Genomic DNA, 17,187 nt, shown 5'->3' on the forward strand with positions numbered 1-17,187 from the left:
CTGTGCGGGCTCTTACAGGGGTCGCGCAGGTACAAAACTGAATTTGTAAAAAGTATAGAAATAACTATTGGATTGATAAAGTTACTACAAATATTTTTGTATGAGAGAAAAAATATTATGTTATATGTATACACGTTTAAATTCAATATATAAAGTTTTTATCTAAAAAATATTTCAGTGAATACAGTGCTAGAGCCAAATCCTCAATTATTCAGTTATAAAAAGAAGTTTTAATTTACATTCACACATACGAACAATGGAACGATTGACCATATGTTGATCGCGTGCCAGAACTGGTAATGATCTCTTTAAAATAAGATCAGTCATCTGTCTGATGTTCTGTTCTGCTTGTTCGTTCCATAACACTTTCGAAAAAAAGTGGCTACTTATAATTTTCTTCATACAAATTATAGCAACAGACCTTAATTTGAAAGTCACATGATTTGATATGTTTTTTGTGTTCAATATATAATTAAATTAGAAGTAATTCATATATTTATAACATGAATCAGAATCGGAATTACATTTTTGGGAGCTATGATATTATAGTAGATAGTATGGAATGAAATGAATCATAGATTAAAAAAAAGTATAAATAGATCGCAAACACGGTTACCTGGCTATTAGGGTAGAGCGGGGCTAGTTGAGCATAGGGGCAAGTTGAGCAATCGAAATATCTCGAAAACTATTCACCGTCCGTTTAGGCATTATATGGCGGAAAGATAGAGGTTTGGGAGAAATAAACATCCCTCGATCGCTAGTGGCCGCTGGACAAATGAGTGAGGCTCACGGGCGTTTTGTTTATTTTGAGACCAAAAAGTAAAAATGTAATTCATCACGAGTTTTCGCCTGGTTTAGTCAAATGTTATTTATTTTTAATCAGGTAAACGTTATTCTTCTATATAATTATAGTAATTTTAATACGCACAGAAATTCTGGGTATAATTCTCACGGTTTTTTTATAAACTCACTTTTATTTTAAAATTCCGAGTTGGGGTTAGTTGAGCATAGTTGCTAAACTTGTTCCGTCACTAAAACAATTACCATTAACTTCCAGAAATTAATTATTATTTTTAAGATTTAATGTAAGTCTGTGAGTAATAATATAAAGAAATAATCATTTTAAACAAAAATACTGAATATAATGGTAAAATAATTCCTTAGATACGATATTGTTTTGTTGATTCTACTTTTGGTTAATTATTCAAAGCAAATTACTATAAGTTATGTTTTGTCTGTCAATAAAGACTATACATATATAGAACTGGTTATTAAAAACTTATTTTATTTTATCACTAATCGACATTGAACCTATGATTTCATTATACTTTCTTAGTGCTCAACTTGCCCCACCTATGGGGTACATTGAGCATACTTGACTTTTTGCATTTAAACAGCTGTAGCTTTTAAATTTTACTTATTACCAAAAAATAGTATTAACACTTTTGTTAAGCAATAAACAACAAATCCATTACGCCGTATAGCAATTTATTGTGACTTTTCATTGAGGAGCTACATCCATTTAAGTAAAAATTTGCTCAACTAGCCCCGCCCTACCCTACTTAAATTTAAGTTATTTCTGTACATCATAGGGGCGTGCGTCACTAACTGTAGCATACATTTATCGCTGGGTTTAATTCTAGATAAATATGTAATACAGAGAAGATAAATCTGATTAATTTGAATAAATGCGCGGAAAACACTTAATCAGATAAAAGCATTTTGTTCTAAGTTTACACCCCATGAGGTTTGAAGATTTTTTTTTATTTTAACGATTAAAAAAATTAACATAAAATTAAGGATATAAATTTAAATAAAAAAGAATATAGAGAAAAATTTGAATTTGAAGTTACATAAATTAATATACGATACGATACCACTGCATATAAAAAAGCATGTGCAGTGACAAAATTTTAAAAGTCATAAACTACTGACATCGAAATAAAAACAGTGTTTGCTGAAGCATTATAATCTTTTATAATTGTTCATTTCAACGCGATTCTAAATCATACAAAATCCAGACCTATACCCCGACTGCTGTTATTATTTTCATCCATTACGAACATGGCATCAAAAAAGAGCATTAAAGAGAATATAAAATCATGCGACTGTGAAAAACTCCTTGTAAATCGCTGTAGATGACCATCATCCCGCCTGTCACCGCGGCGGCAGGCGACGGGAGCCACCCTGCGCTTTGCGGCGTCGGTAGCACGCAAGATGGCGGCGGTAGATCAATACGCGGCGTCGGGCGTCGGATTGGTTAACCGACGCCAGCACTCGGTTTTGGGGGTAGCTCGTTGTGGGGGTGGCGGCGAATCCGTGGCATAGAAATGGGCGTACTGCTACTGAACAACTGCGAACGACCCGATGGCGGGATACCGCCGCTCGTTGGAGAGACCGCCAGGGCTACCGCACCGCCACTACTACCGCGGAACATAGCGACGGCGGACGAGTTACTGCCAGGACGCGGCGTGGCGACTGGAGAAATTTCGGAAGAAAAGACTCGAGGGGGAAGGAAGATACAGCTGTACATGTGTTGCGCGATTTGGAGGGAGTGATTTAGATTTCGCGTTGGAGGGTTGCGACATGTTCGAGTGTAACGTAACTGCCCTTCTTGGTATTTCGAAATTAAAAGTCAAGGATGATAAATTTGCACAAAAAAATCTTAGATCTAATAGATATTTTCGAATAGTGCATATGATTCATGTCATTAATAATTAAGCATTTGCTTAAATGTTCAGTAAAGTTTTATATGATTAAAAGTATCAATGAAATATTTCATATATAATTCTGAGAAATCATATCGTACAAAATTATTATAAAACTAGTGGGGTGGGTGGCATCGTGCCTCAAGACAAATTGCTGGAACTTCCCGTACCGTAACGAAATGTTCGAGGAATACTGAATATTTTCAAATAAATTATTATAAATATTGTAATATTGTCTAATATTTATAAGTATTATATAAACTGAATTGCAAAGTTGAAATTATTTGTTTAAAGTATATTCGAACTATAGTCAGAATTAAAAATAAAATCTGAATTATTTTCGATATACAAAAAATTCAAAAAAAAAAGAAAAAAAAAAATGAAACAATTTTTTTTTTCCAAAATCAATTATTTCGTTAAGACAAGCAGAAAATTCTTTGAATCATTCAAATCGGACCCTTAGCTCTCTCAAAAACTGCCATTTTTTACATATTTAGCTCCGTATCTTCTAAATGGCTGGGCCTGCCTTTGTCAAAAACTAATATACACTTCTCCCAATCATTACTAATCGAATGTTTCTTAGATCACTCAAATCGGATGCTCCGTTCTCTCAAAAACTAAATTTTTATTTTCTGCACTCTTTGCTCTTTATCTCCGTAACTGCTAGACCTGCCTTTGCCAAAAAGTAATCAACACATCTCCCTATCGATAGGAATCGAATATTTTTTGAACCATTCAAATCGGTTGATCCGTGCGCCCGAAAACATGGACGAAAAATTGTATCCATATACACATACACACACACATACACACACACATCCATTTTTTCTGAAGTATGCCAAAATGTTCAGAAACCTTCAAAACGTCGAGAAATGTAAACATTTTCGATTCCGATTTTTCGACGATTACAAGAACTTACCCTACGGGAAGTTAAAAAATGCGAATCATTGAAATTTCTTTAGAATTACTGAAACGCTTAAATAGTAGGGGAGACTGGATACGGTTGTGCCAGGCAGCGATAGTGACAGTCGCCATAACAGCTAAACTATACTGATTTTGAGATAGATTCCAAACGGAGAAAGATAAAGTTCATTCATCTTTTATCATTTTGTTTTAAATAAAACTTCAAGCATTTTATTTCCAACAACTATCTATACCTACCATATACTATGTATATGTTCGAGAAAAGACACCAGTATATAATACATGAGTTTCAAACAGGGCGTCATACCAAATTGTATCAAAATCTTGTTAAGAAACGCTGACAGTATGTTCAACTACATATTCTCATATCCCCCAAAGAATACGAAGTAGCACATGTGTGGTGCAACCCATACCCCCGCCACGAGGAGGGTGAACCGCTGAGGGCTGGTTGCGCGGAGTACATTTGCGGAGCAGTGGCGGCATCTTCGGGGTAACCGAAGCGGCATTGGGGTGAGAGACTGGTAATGGAGGGAGAAAAATCAACGGCCATGTTGTACCGACCGCCCCACACACATAACAAACAAAATCGTTTTCTCTTTTTCTCATTTTCTTTTTCCATTTTCCGACAATAATGTCACGAGCCAAAAATCGCGGCTTCGACCCTAATATAATTAGATAGGAGGATAAAAATATACGTCACAGTGCTGGATTATCGAATGTAAAAGAAAATTGTTCAGTAATGGTTTTAACGAAAAGACAGTAATTTACAAAACATTAAATAATTAATTTCTCAATTATGTAAAATGATTTAGATTCAATCTACGGCCAACCACTCAGTACATTTATATGATCATAAACCAACTTTTTAAATTATTTTCTTTCATGGAATCGCCTACTCATATTTAGCATCAATATTAATTAGATATTAAAGCACATATAATGATAACCATCGCTTCAAATATAAATTTAATTATTAAAATCGATTAGAATAAAAATGGAAATTTATTATAAATCGCTAATTGTTTCCAAGATATAAATTTAATTATTAAAATCGATTAGAATAAAAATGAAAATTTATTATAAATCGCTAATTGTTTCCAAGAATTCAAGGAAAAATACAAACGCAAACTGGACTCACATTCGAACCCCTCTATAGTAGAAATTACTAAACCTTATGGTACAAGGAGATTAAAACGACAATGGCCTTTAGACTTGGTCTTAGATTAGGTCTAATATAATATTATTATATTAATTGTTAAACTGAGATGATCTCATTGGAGCTCTTCTTAGGCATCGCTCTTACATTATCATTTTACCTCATAGGAATCTTTATGTATTTCTGATTGCTAAATAAAACGAGTTAAAAAAAAAAAAAAAAAAAAAAAAAAGATTGTTACAGCAAATGAAAGTCCGGACTGTAACTTGTGAATGCAATAACAGAGTTCACGATTAAAATATTTGCATTACATTAAAATATGATCGGCTGAAAATCATCGTTTTACAAAAACTGATTGTACGTGTAAGGCTATTATAAACAATGTGCCTATTATAGTTTGAGGAGGCATTAATCACAAGCCACCCTGCACCCAGTACAACAAAATTTTAATATCAGTCCTTCATTAACTTTACACTTTATTAAAAACTTTTTTATTAAAAGCCAATTCATAACAAGCGAGTAATTTCCTCGGGCTGTTGCCGAGTTTTCGTCGGTTAACCTAAGCCCGGCTTCGTATCGCGGGCGACGGCGCTTTATGGGCGCACCAGCCGGCGCGGAGTGGGTGGCAAGCCGTAAGCCAAAATAGGAGTTAGGAGTTATGAGTAGGAAGTTGGGAGTCGCGAGTGTGCGGGCTGATTATCCGACGGCCATGTTGAACGATCTCATATGTGCGTAATAAAGCCTCTCCAGTTTAGCTTTAGTATGGTAATACAATTAAACCATGAAAATGCGGGTGGTATGAACGATATTTACATGTACACCGAAATAATTTATATACGTGCACATATAAGACTATTTTGAGCATTAAAGTTATTTATGTTTTAGGCAATTCGTATAAATAATCATAAATTACATTGTAAAACCACCATTTTTAAGACGATGCTGGCCCAACGTAAGATAACAAGGCCTATGGGACTTATTTAAAAGGGGTACTCTGTTTTCATAAAATAAATTGTTAATATGAATAAAGTCTCAATTCTTATTGTTAGTTATATTTAAATGTGTTATTTTATTAGTGATATTTAATTATAAAAATACCGTAATGCAAGTACATAAAGTCATTTTTTTTATGTAAAAACTTTTAATAATCTATGATGTAAACTTTTAAATTCTATGATGATATTTCTGATAAAATAGTGCTATATTAATGATATTCACTAAAAAAATATGTTAAAAAAAGAATTGGTGCAGGAAACACTGCCAAAGAGAGTATTAAAATATTATAAAATTAATTTTATGAACAAAAATTTAACATTTGAAAAACTTATCATTTGCTTATAATTAACTTCCCGTAGGATAAGTTATTGTAATGGGTCGAAAATCGAAATTGAAAATTTTTGCATTTCTCGACGTTTTGAAGGTTTCTGAACATTTTGGCATACCTCAGAAAAAATGGATGTGTGTGTGTGTATGTATGTATGGATACAAATTTCCAGTCACGTTTCCGGGCGCACGGATCAACCGATTTGAATGGTTCAAAAAACATTCGATTTCTATCGATAGGAAAAAGAGCTGATTAGTTTTTGGCAAAGGCAGGTCCTGTCGTTTCGGAGATACGGAGCAAAGAATGCAGAAAATAGAAACAGAGTTTTTGAGAGAACGGATCATCCGATTTTTATGATCCAAAAAATATTTAGTTTGTAATGACGGGGAAAAGTGGTTATTAGTTTTTGGCAAAGATAGACCCAGCGGTTTCGGAGACACAGAGCTAAATGTTAAAAAATGGCAGTTTTTGAGAGAACTAAGCGTCCAATTTAAATGATTCAAAGAACTTTCAGCTTATTTTAACAAAATAATTGATTTTGGAAAAAAAATGTATTTTTTTTTTTTTAGTTTTTTTGTATATGAAATAATTCAGATTTTATTTTTAATTCTGACTAAATTTATAATATACTTTAAACAAATAATTCAAACTGTGCAATTCAGTTTATATAAATCTAAATATTAGACAATGTTACAATATTTATAATAATTTATTTGAAAACATTCAGTATTCCTTGAACATTTCGTTACGGTACGGGAAGTTCCAGCAATTTGCCTTAAGGCACGATGCCTTAATTGCCTCAAGACAGAATTCCACTTACAGCTAGTTTAAAAACGAATCGAATCTATTAATTGGGAAGAAATCCAAACTTTGAATTTCGGAATAGATTTTTTTGTCTTGGAACCAAATAAAATTAACTATAACTAAATAACTAAATTTAAAGAAATTAAAAGAAAAAATAATAGAGATACAATAAGCAAATCTCTATTTATAAAGTATATTTTTCATAAGATTCTTCCTGGACATCATGCCTCTCAAAGCCACACATACATTCCTAATAACAAGTATGGCAGCACGAAAGTCCTTAATATTTAATACGATAGCTTTTGATATCAGATACACTTGTATTTTATACCCTTCCTTTACGTATGTGTTTTGGTATAAAGTGGAAGGATTTTGCGTTTGAGATGAGAGCTGAGTTTTACGACGGTCGTTACGTTGAATCCGGCGGAATAGATAATATACAAAATGTTATGGCTCGGAATATGTGATGTTTAATCTGGAGTGGCCCGTAATCCGTAATAGGTCTACGTGTAATGTGAGGCGTAGGCTAAGCATACACATTCGCTTGAGTAGGATTATGTAATGTATATACATGGGTAGGAAGGTAATATAAATGTGTGCAGATTTGATGAGACTAATTAATCATTTAAGTGCTTTTGCAACCTTAGGATGTGCGGCTATGGTAGGCGGAGGCATAAAGCACACACAGCAGCGGGATGACTGTGCCGTAGGAATAATACTCACTTTGCCTTTATAATAGTTTCAAGTAGGGTAGAGCGGGGCTAGTTGAGCATAGGGGCAAGTTGAGCAATCGAAATATCTTGAAAACCAATCACCGTCCGTTTAGGCATTATATGGCGGAACGATAGAGGTTTGGGAGAAATAAACATCCCGCGATCGCAAGTGGCCGCTGGACAAATGAGTGAGGCTCACGGGCGTTTTGTTTATTTTGAGACCAAAAAGTAAAAAAGTCATTCATCACGAGTTTTCGTCTGGTTTAATCAAATGTTATTTATTTTTAATCGGGTAAATGTTATTCTTCCATATAATTATAGTACATTTAATATGCACAGAGATTCTGGGTATAATTCTCACGTTTTTTTATAAACTCACTTTTATTTTGAAATTCCAAGTTGGGGTTAGTTGAGCATAGTTGCTAAAGTTGTTCTGTCACTAAGACAATTACCATTAACTTCCAGAAATTAATTATTATTTTTAAGACTTAAGCTAAGTCTATGAGTAATAATATAAAGAAATAATGATTTTAAACAAAAATACTTAATATATTGGTAAAATAATTCCTTTGATTGATTCTCCTTTTCGTTAATTATTCAAAGCAAATTACTATAAGTTTTGTTTTCTCTGTCAATAAAGACTATAAATATAGAACTGGTTATTAAAAACTTATTTAATTTCATCATTAATCGACATTGAACCTATGATTTCATTATACTTTCTTAGTGCTCAACTTGCCCCACCTATGGGGTACATTAAGCATACTTGACTTTTTGCATTTAAACAGCTGTAGCTTTTAAATTTTACTTATTACCAAAAAATAGTATTAATAGTTTTGTTAAGCAATAAGCAACAAATCTATTAAGCCGTATAGCAATTTATTGAGACTTTTCATTCAGGAGCTACATCCGTTTAAGTAAAAAATTTGCTCAACTAGCCCCGCCCTACCCTACATTCGCTTTATAACGTACAGTCTAACAAATTAGAAATAATTTAGATGAATAAAGTGCAAATTTAATATAAAGTAATAAACAATTTACTACAGAGAAGCTAGGAGCTTAAAGTATCAGATTCAAAGTAATTTTTTAAAGAGATTGTACGAAATAATAGTTACATTATTTAACCAACATGAAATACGAATTGTGAGGGAACATTTTGAACAAAAGGACTTCATGATAAGTGAAATCTTCAGGATCTTACGCTGAATATATTACAAATATCACCGATAAATTTTCAAATTTTATCCTGTTCTCAAAAGTCCTGCGCTTCTTTTTTGCTCATTCATGTGCGTCGCTCGCGCGTGTTTTTGACACCGACGGTGTAACGGAAACACTATAATTCAACATGGCAACTTGTTTCCGGTCAGACAAGTTTTGTTCGAAGGGTCAAACGATCGCACTTTTGGGTTTAGTTGTCCGTCCGCCTAGATCTATTTTTTGTTAAAAAATTCTAAGCTGGGCGTGCCATACATCACGAAAATCATCAAAGCTTTGCAAATCGTGTGAGATTTCCGAGATGAAAATTAAATATTTGTGCAAAATGTGTATTGTTAATTGTATTTGTTATTAACTTTCCGTAGGGTAAGTTATTGAAATCGTTCAAAAATCGAAATTACAAATTTTACATTTCTCGACGTTTTGAAGGTTTCTAAACATTTTGGCACACCTCAGAAAAAATTGATGTGTGTGTGAGCGTGTTTTGTGCGTCCGAATTTTTTCGATCACGTTTTCGGGCGCACGGATCAACCGATTTGAATGATTCAAAAAATATTCGATTCCTATTAATAGGGAGATGTGTTGATTAGTTTTTAGCAGAGGCGGGTCCAGTAGTTACAGAGATAAAAAGCAAAGAGTGCAGAAAAAAGAAATCGAGTTTTTGAGAGAACGGGGCATCCTATTTAAATGATCTAAAAAAAACAATCAATTAGTAATGATTGGGAGAAGTGGTTATTAGTTTTTGGCAAAGGCAGCCATTTCAAAGATACAGAGCTAAATGTGCCAAAAATGGCAGTTTTTGAAAGAACTAAGCGTCCTATCTAAATGATTCAAAGAACTTTCTGCTTGTTTTAATAAAATAGTTGATTTTGAAAAAAAAGTTGTGTTTCAAAAAATAGTTTTTTCAATTATTTTTTAAAAAAAAATTTTTTTTTTGTATATCGAAAATAATTCAGATTTTATTTTTAATTCTGACTATAGTTCTAATATACTTTAAACAAATAATTTCAACTTTGCAATTTAATTTATATAATTCTTATAAATATTAGACAATGTTACAATATTTATAATAATCTATTTGAAAACATTCAATATTCCTCGAACATTATGGTACGGAAAGTTCCAGCAATTTGCCTTAAGACACGAGGCCATACACCTCACTAGTTTGTATTTGTATGAGTGCACAAAAATTAAGAAAAATAAAGGGAATTGATATATGATAGTAAAAATATGACATATATTTCTTTAAGACGATATGAAGTTTTTTTTCAACATAATATTTACAATTGTTCTACATGGACTCTCAGTGAATATTTGGCGATTATTAAACATTAGTATATAAATAGTTAAAAATGCTCAGTTGAATAAGAATACGAATTAGAATAAGAATTACAATGCCAAAGCAATAGCCTTGCCAAATAACGTTTTAGCCCATACTTTAATATTTCATATCGTAAAATTATACGTTTAACAATACGATTAGTAAGTGAGATATGCTTCAAATAATTTTTTTTTGTTATTTGTCTCTATTGAGAACATTAAAAATCTAATTTATAATTTATCTATCTATTTAACAAAGAAATTGCCTAAATAAGAAGAAACTTCAAAGTATACCTGACTTTTATTTTTTGCGAGGATCATCTGACTGATGCAAGACAAGGTCAAAATTGGGATTGTCTCGGAAGACCGAACACGAAATAAAATATTCTTTTTTTTTTTACAAAAAAAAGGCAAAGATAATAAGAGAAGAAGGCTGCGCAACATATGTCGTAACAATTTGCTTGTGACTTTTGGCAACATTCGATTCTTTGGTTGTGTTTGCGTGTTAAAAAGTTATATTGATATGCTTTATATTGTAAGAAGAATTGAAACAAGTTAATTAAAAACAAGGATAAATCTGTCTTTTGAAAGTAGGATCATAAGATAACTTAAATAATCAATTATTAATAATTTAAATCAAAAATAGTTGTAATATATTACTGTGTTTATAAACATACAGAGAGTCCCTAAATTAATCCAATATTTGTTCATCAAATTTTTCTATTTTTCTCATGACCCTGCGATCAACGTTACAGCTGATTAAATTTATATAATTACTTAATATTTATTGACTGACCTTTCCGTGTTCTTTATCAAAATCGCATTCCCTTTCGGTTTGCGTGTACCCGCCGCTTGAAAGTCCGGCGTTAAAACCAACTGCAAATTCGTGCCAGTAGCGGCAAAGGCGATCTCCGTGCGTCCCTCGCGGCATCCGTTTTGGAAGCGAACTTGACGCTCTTCCTGAGGCCGATCGCGGAAGCCTGTGTATCTTATCTGTCGAGAAAAAAAATAGCATTTAGGAAGGAATCTTGCAACATATTTATCTAGTCATTTTGGATAATTGGCGTTAATTGTTAGTTTCTAAAACAAATCGTTAATGTTGCTAGGGATAATGAATAATCAATTTATTACTTTCATTCAAAATCTAATTAGGTAAAAATTAATTATTGCAAAAAAAACAACAGGAAACCACATAAGCTTTCGCTAACGGTATCGCACAAATATAACGCAATTAGTATTTCGGTAATGATATATGATTTTTTGTTCTGGTGTCATTACGACAACCTCTTGTCTTGATTACAAAAACCACGTCTAATTTGATATTTGTTTTTTAATGAATTAGAAGATAATAGTCATCGGTGTAGTTGAGAATACGTTGGACGATGCTGTAATAACTTTTTTTAATCAGAATAAAACTTTCTTCTTCGAGAAATAATATTGTGGATAGATTTTGTTATAGAAGGAGAGCTGGGGGAACTATTTGGCATAAATTTTATGACACGAGCATTATGAAACGCTTGGTTTAACGCTTGAAGTATTAATGATATACATTTTTTATACTTATTGTTAGTTAGACACTTCAAATTTTGTCCTTAAGGGGCACAACTAGTGTAACCACCTTAAAAAAGGAAATTTTAGGGAATTTATATTAGAAAAACTTCTTTATTAGTTATTTCAAAATTTTAGGAATATATTTATACATGTTTTAAGAATACATAGTAAAATTTTTAAGCAAAAAATTAAATATTTTTTAAGTTATCGTCGATCTCCAACGGCGCGACAAAAAAAGCCCTTCACAAAAAAAAACAATTTTACCAAAATTTCGGTCGTTTTTGGACTGCCATAACATATTTCGATACTATAACCTATCGAAATATGGAAAAATTGAAAATTCGATTTTTTGAAAATTTCACACTAGTTGTGCCCCTTAAAAATTGTTAAATCTTATCCTTCAATTGTTATTTATATCCTTAACTTGTACATTTTATCCTAGTAAAAATACTAGTCAATATTGAATTTTATGAAATAAGCAATATGAAACATTTGATGTTGAAGAACTAAAGACAAAGAGGCATATTTTCCCCTTATCTAATTGGTATACACTTCACAACTTTTCCTTAAAATTTTGTATTAAAAATTGGATAATTAAAAAATTAACGTCCCAAAATAATTTTGCAATTTAGTTTATTCTTGGTTACCTTAACTTTCTCTTTCGTTTCGAGTACAAGTTGTTTAAACAGCCTGATATCATCCCAAATCATGATTACATAGTATCCGTTCAAATTAATTTATTTTTGAATTATTGTGTATCTAGTATAAAACACATAAATAAAAATGCTTGTGACACATCAAATGTAAGTATGCGTCATGTGTTGATTCGCGGTATAAAAGTTGGTACAATCACTCTGGTATTTCCTTTTCATAAGCATTTACATATAAATCTCGTTTATACATTTGAGCGCATCTCGACGTAGTAGTGTCTCTCTACTGTCTTCTTCAGTGGGTCAAACTTCAGTGATTTAGGTAATATTTTTTTTTACTTTTAGATAAATAGATATATAATTAATTTATCTTTTTTTTGTTAATATACCTGCACAAAAGAAATACGAGTCAGTTGTCATATTTATGTATCCTATAATTGAAATTATAAGTAGACTAGCTTTAAGCTGTTTCAACTCACATCTATCTTTTCTCAAAGTAAATGGAAATTTACAGATTGATTTAAAGATTAACTAGTGAGGCGCATGGCATCTTGCCTTAAGGCAAATTGCTGGAACTGGATTAACATTTTTGAAAAAATTTACTCTGAAAAATTAGATTTTTGAACAAACATTTTCATGTTACCGTTAATTTTTTTAATTAATGAATATTTCTCAAATTTATAATTAGGGAACAATCAATATGTTGAAATCCATAGTACGATTTAGTTCTAAATAAAACGATTGTATAATATACTTTCAATTAAAGTTAAATAAATTTGTTTTGATAAATAAAACATAAAATTGCGCCTGCAATTTCCAAATTTAGCATTATTTGTACGTATTTGGATTGTTTGTACATATTATATTTATATTTATATATATATATATATATATATATATATATTATATATATATATATAATTATTTCTGTGTTAGGTAGAAATCCCCGTGAATGAGTGTTCCAGCTAATTGATATGCAAACAAGCAACTCGAAGCGTTTGAATAAAAATGCGTTGAAAAGATTTGTTTCAATATTATGTATATAAGCATTCTAAGAACGAATGACGAATTATAATTAATGAATTTTTATTTATTGACTTTTCTCTTTGTATTGGCTAATATAAGCAAGGACGTCGTTAATTTGTATATAGAAACAGAGAAATCAAATAGATGCATTTGTTTTTATAGTTAATTATCCTATTCATCATGGTAGTTTGTAATGAAGTCTTGAAACGCTTATTTTCATTAAACGCGAAAACAATTTAATTAGCTACTTGGTAAATAGTTTTTTGCAATTAATAATATAAAATAATTGATCTATTAGTTCAATTAAAAACCTGTTACTTATGCAAGCACCAGTAAACTATATTGATTGTAGTTACTAGGTGTTCTAATTAAAATCGATTATCAGGATGACAATAAAATTTACTCATTGATCTCAAGGATCGGCGTAAGTTTACTTATCAATTAAACTTATTACCTCCAAATTATAACAAAGAAATTTATCAAGTTCAAATATAAAATTATAATATAATATAAATAAGACATAATATAAATTTTTTTAATCAGATTTCGCAATACTATCGGCATACATAATTTTTCAATCGATTTTCTTATTCTCCTTCTATAATTAAAATGTTTTAATGTCAAATAAAACCAAGTGAGACGTTTAGAATCATTTAAACGATTCTATAATTGCAGTAAACAAGCTATAAATGTATTCTGATCATTCGTTTTACTTTACTACTCCGATTGCATGACGTGACTTGTTTTTTATTCGTTTTATTGCTTTTCAGGTCAATTAATTTTAATGACACTGAGTAGACAAGAATATTTAAATTTGTATAAATATTTATGAATAGGCAATATAAACTAATTGATTTACAATCAGAATGAATAAAATGCTGAAGAAACTAAAATCCTAATATCTTAATAGAAAATAGAAAAAATATCAGGATATTTTAAATATATTTTTGTTTTAAAATTGCTGATTATTGATAACAGGCTGATAAATCTGTCTTTTTTGTGCCTAGTTAATAAGTTAAAATAGATATGATGAAAAATTAATTCATTTAAATTTTGACCTTTCCGACAATTATTAATACTAAAATTGAAACAAATTAAAAGAAATACACATTGATTTAGATTAAATAGCAAAATTATCAGAATAATTATTGTAAAAATATATTTTCTATATTGTTTTTTAAAACTCGCTTTACAGTATTCAAAACATAGATTTTTGACAGAGAAAAAAAACATATTTTATGCATTGTCCAAATATTGTTACAACATATTAATATTTAAAATAAATATATGAAGCACTTTGAAAATAAAAACTAATATTTCTCTTGAATTTTCTAGTGTGAAGATCTTCAAATTAAATTTATGATGATATGATATGATGAAAAATTAATTCATTTAAATTATTTATACACAATTATTAATACTTGTTACCTTGAACTTTACTCATAGTCTATACAAAATTGCAACAAATTAAAAGAAATACATATTGAATTAGATTAAATAGCAAAATTATCAGAATAATTATTGTAAAAATATATTTTCTATATTGTTTTTTAAAAATCGCTTTACAGTATTCAAAGTAAATATAGATTTTTTGACAGAGAAAAAAAAAACATATTTTATTCATTGTCCAAATATTGTTACAACATATTAATATTTAAAATAAATATTTGAAGCACTTTGAAAAGAACAACCATTATTTCGCTCTTGAAATTTCTAGAGAGATGAACTTCAAATTAAACTTTCAATGCATTTCATAAATGTAGTGAATTGTTAACAGGATTTAAAAAAGATTTAATAAATCAATGCACTATTACAAATAGAAATAACAAAATTACTCTATATTGTGTTAAAATTGTGAAAATATACTGGACAATAGATAATAGACCAGATAATAGGTCAAAATAAATATAGATTTTTTGACAGACGTAGGGATGACCATATATTTTTTGCATTTTCCATATAGTGTTAAGGCATATTTAAAATTAATATATTAAACACTTCAAAAATAATCTTATCTTTTATACATAATCACAGCAAGAAGCCTGTCACAGCCAGACAAGCAAATATAGATGTTTTCCAACAGTAGGCCTCCATACAACAATTAAACTAAAGGTTTTTTTTTATTTAAATTTACCAACCTCACTTTCCCGGCTGAGACGTCTGAACAATTCATCAGATTCAAATTTTCCTTTTTGATCCGCACACTCTCGCATTTGAAAATAAACCTAGTTTTAGGTTGTTCGTACAACGCAATTGGGCTCAAAAGGCAACACGCTGCCAAAATCGAAGGATCGTTCTGGCTTGCATTTTGAAAATATTAAATTTAACACAAACTCAAAAAAAACTGTCTTAAGCACTGATAAACACCAAGTTAGAATAACAACTGATTTAAACGTATCACGACGGGCGGGTAGGAAAAACTGATTAATTTAATACGATGATCCAACATAAAATCAATCGCCTATCTCTCAACCGCACCGTGGTCTGGTCGGAACCGTACTGAAGCGGTTCGACCGAATGTGTCCTGAGCTAACCAGAAGCGCCGCCTCGATGTAGGGTGTGGTTAGCGAAGAGACCAGGGAATGGTGCCTGGTGGGGCGTGAGGACAAATTCAATTGAATAACATTGAAGAAAAAATAGAAAACGAAAATGAAGCAGCTAAACGAAATGCATGAATGAGCTTTTGAATGACAACGTGTATTACGTACGTTGTACAAAGTACAGATGTATTCTGTGCAAGGATTGTTTTGTGCTAATAGAGCTGAATTTTATACAATGATACGTATTTTTTGTCAAAGGTGACGTATTGAATATCCTATTATCTCGTGAAGCTTGAAGTTTTAGATAGATAGATATAACCAAACAAATAGGGTGGTGTTAGAAATTTGTCATATTATTTGATAATAAATAAATTTTGTCAATTCATGATGTTGTCAACCATATTCGCTTTATATTTCACATAAATAAGTTTTGTTTTTACTTGAAATAAATAAATTTTGTTAATTCATAATTTTGTCAATCATAGTATGATCATAGTCGCTTTATATTTCACACAAATAAGTTTTGTTTTTACTTGTACAAAGCTATGATCTTGGAAAGGTTGTAGTTTTAAATGAATAGATATAACCAAACAAATAGGATGGTGTTGGAAATTTGTCATATTATTTGATAATAAATAAATTTTGTCAATTCATGATTTTGTCAACTATATTCGCTTTATATTTCATATAAATAAGTTTTGTTTTTACTTGTACAAAGCTATTATCTTGGTAAGATTGAAGTGTTAAACTCGTTGCGTGTATGGCATCGTGCCTTAAGGCAAATTGCTGGAACTTCCCGTACCGTAACAAAATTTTCAAGGAATACTGAATGTTTGGAAATAGATTATTATTAATATTGTAACATTGTCTAATATTTATAAGAATTATATAAACTGAATTGCAAAGTTGAAATTATTTGTTCAAAGTATATTAGAACTTTAGTCAGAATTAAAAATGAAATCTGAATTATTTTCGATATACAAACAAAATTTTTTTGGAAAAAAAATTGAAAAAAAAAGTTGAGACAAATTTTTATTTCCAAAATCAATTATTTTGTTAAAAAAAGCAGAAGTTTTTTGAATCATTTAAATCGGAGACGCTTAGTTCTCTCAAAACTGCCATTTTTGCACATTTAGCTTCGTATCTTCGAAATGGCTGGGCCTGCCTTAGCCAAAATCTGATAAACACTTCTGGCAATCATTACTAATTGAATGTTTTTTAGAACATTCAAATCGGATGCTCCGTTTCTCTCAAAA

At 30.7% G+C, this 17,187-nt stretch overlaps 1 protein-coding gene across 1 annotated transcript in view; it reads right to left on the minus strand.

Annotated features, from left to right (window-relative positions):
* Nucleotides 1–17,187, minus strand: part of LOC113373015 (protein big brother-like) — a 38,279-nt gene that overhangs the window by 17,241 nt on the left and 3,851 nt on the right. The window contains 2 exon segments of the mRNA XM_026613352.1: nt 10,961–11,020; nt 11,023–11,157. Of these exon segments, the coding sequence (XP_026469137.1) occupies nt 10,961–11,020; nt 11,023–11,157 (195 nt within the window).

The sequence above is a fragment of the Ctenocephalides felis genome, unplaced genomic scaffold (genome assembly GCF_003426905.1).
Source record: "Ctenocephalides felis isolate EL2017-DRISC unplaced genomic scaffold, ASM342690v1 CF-g0.4_SCAFFOLD_01604, whole genome shotgun sequence".
Classification (NCBI taxonomy): domain Eukaryota; kingdom Metazoa; phylum Arthropoda; class Insecta; order Siphonaptera; family Pulicidae; genus Ctenocephalides; species Ctenocephalides felis.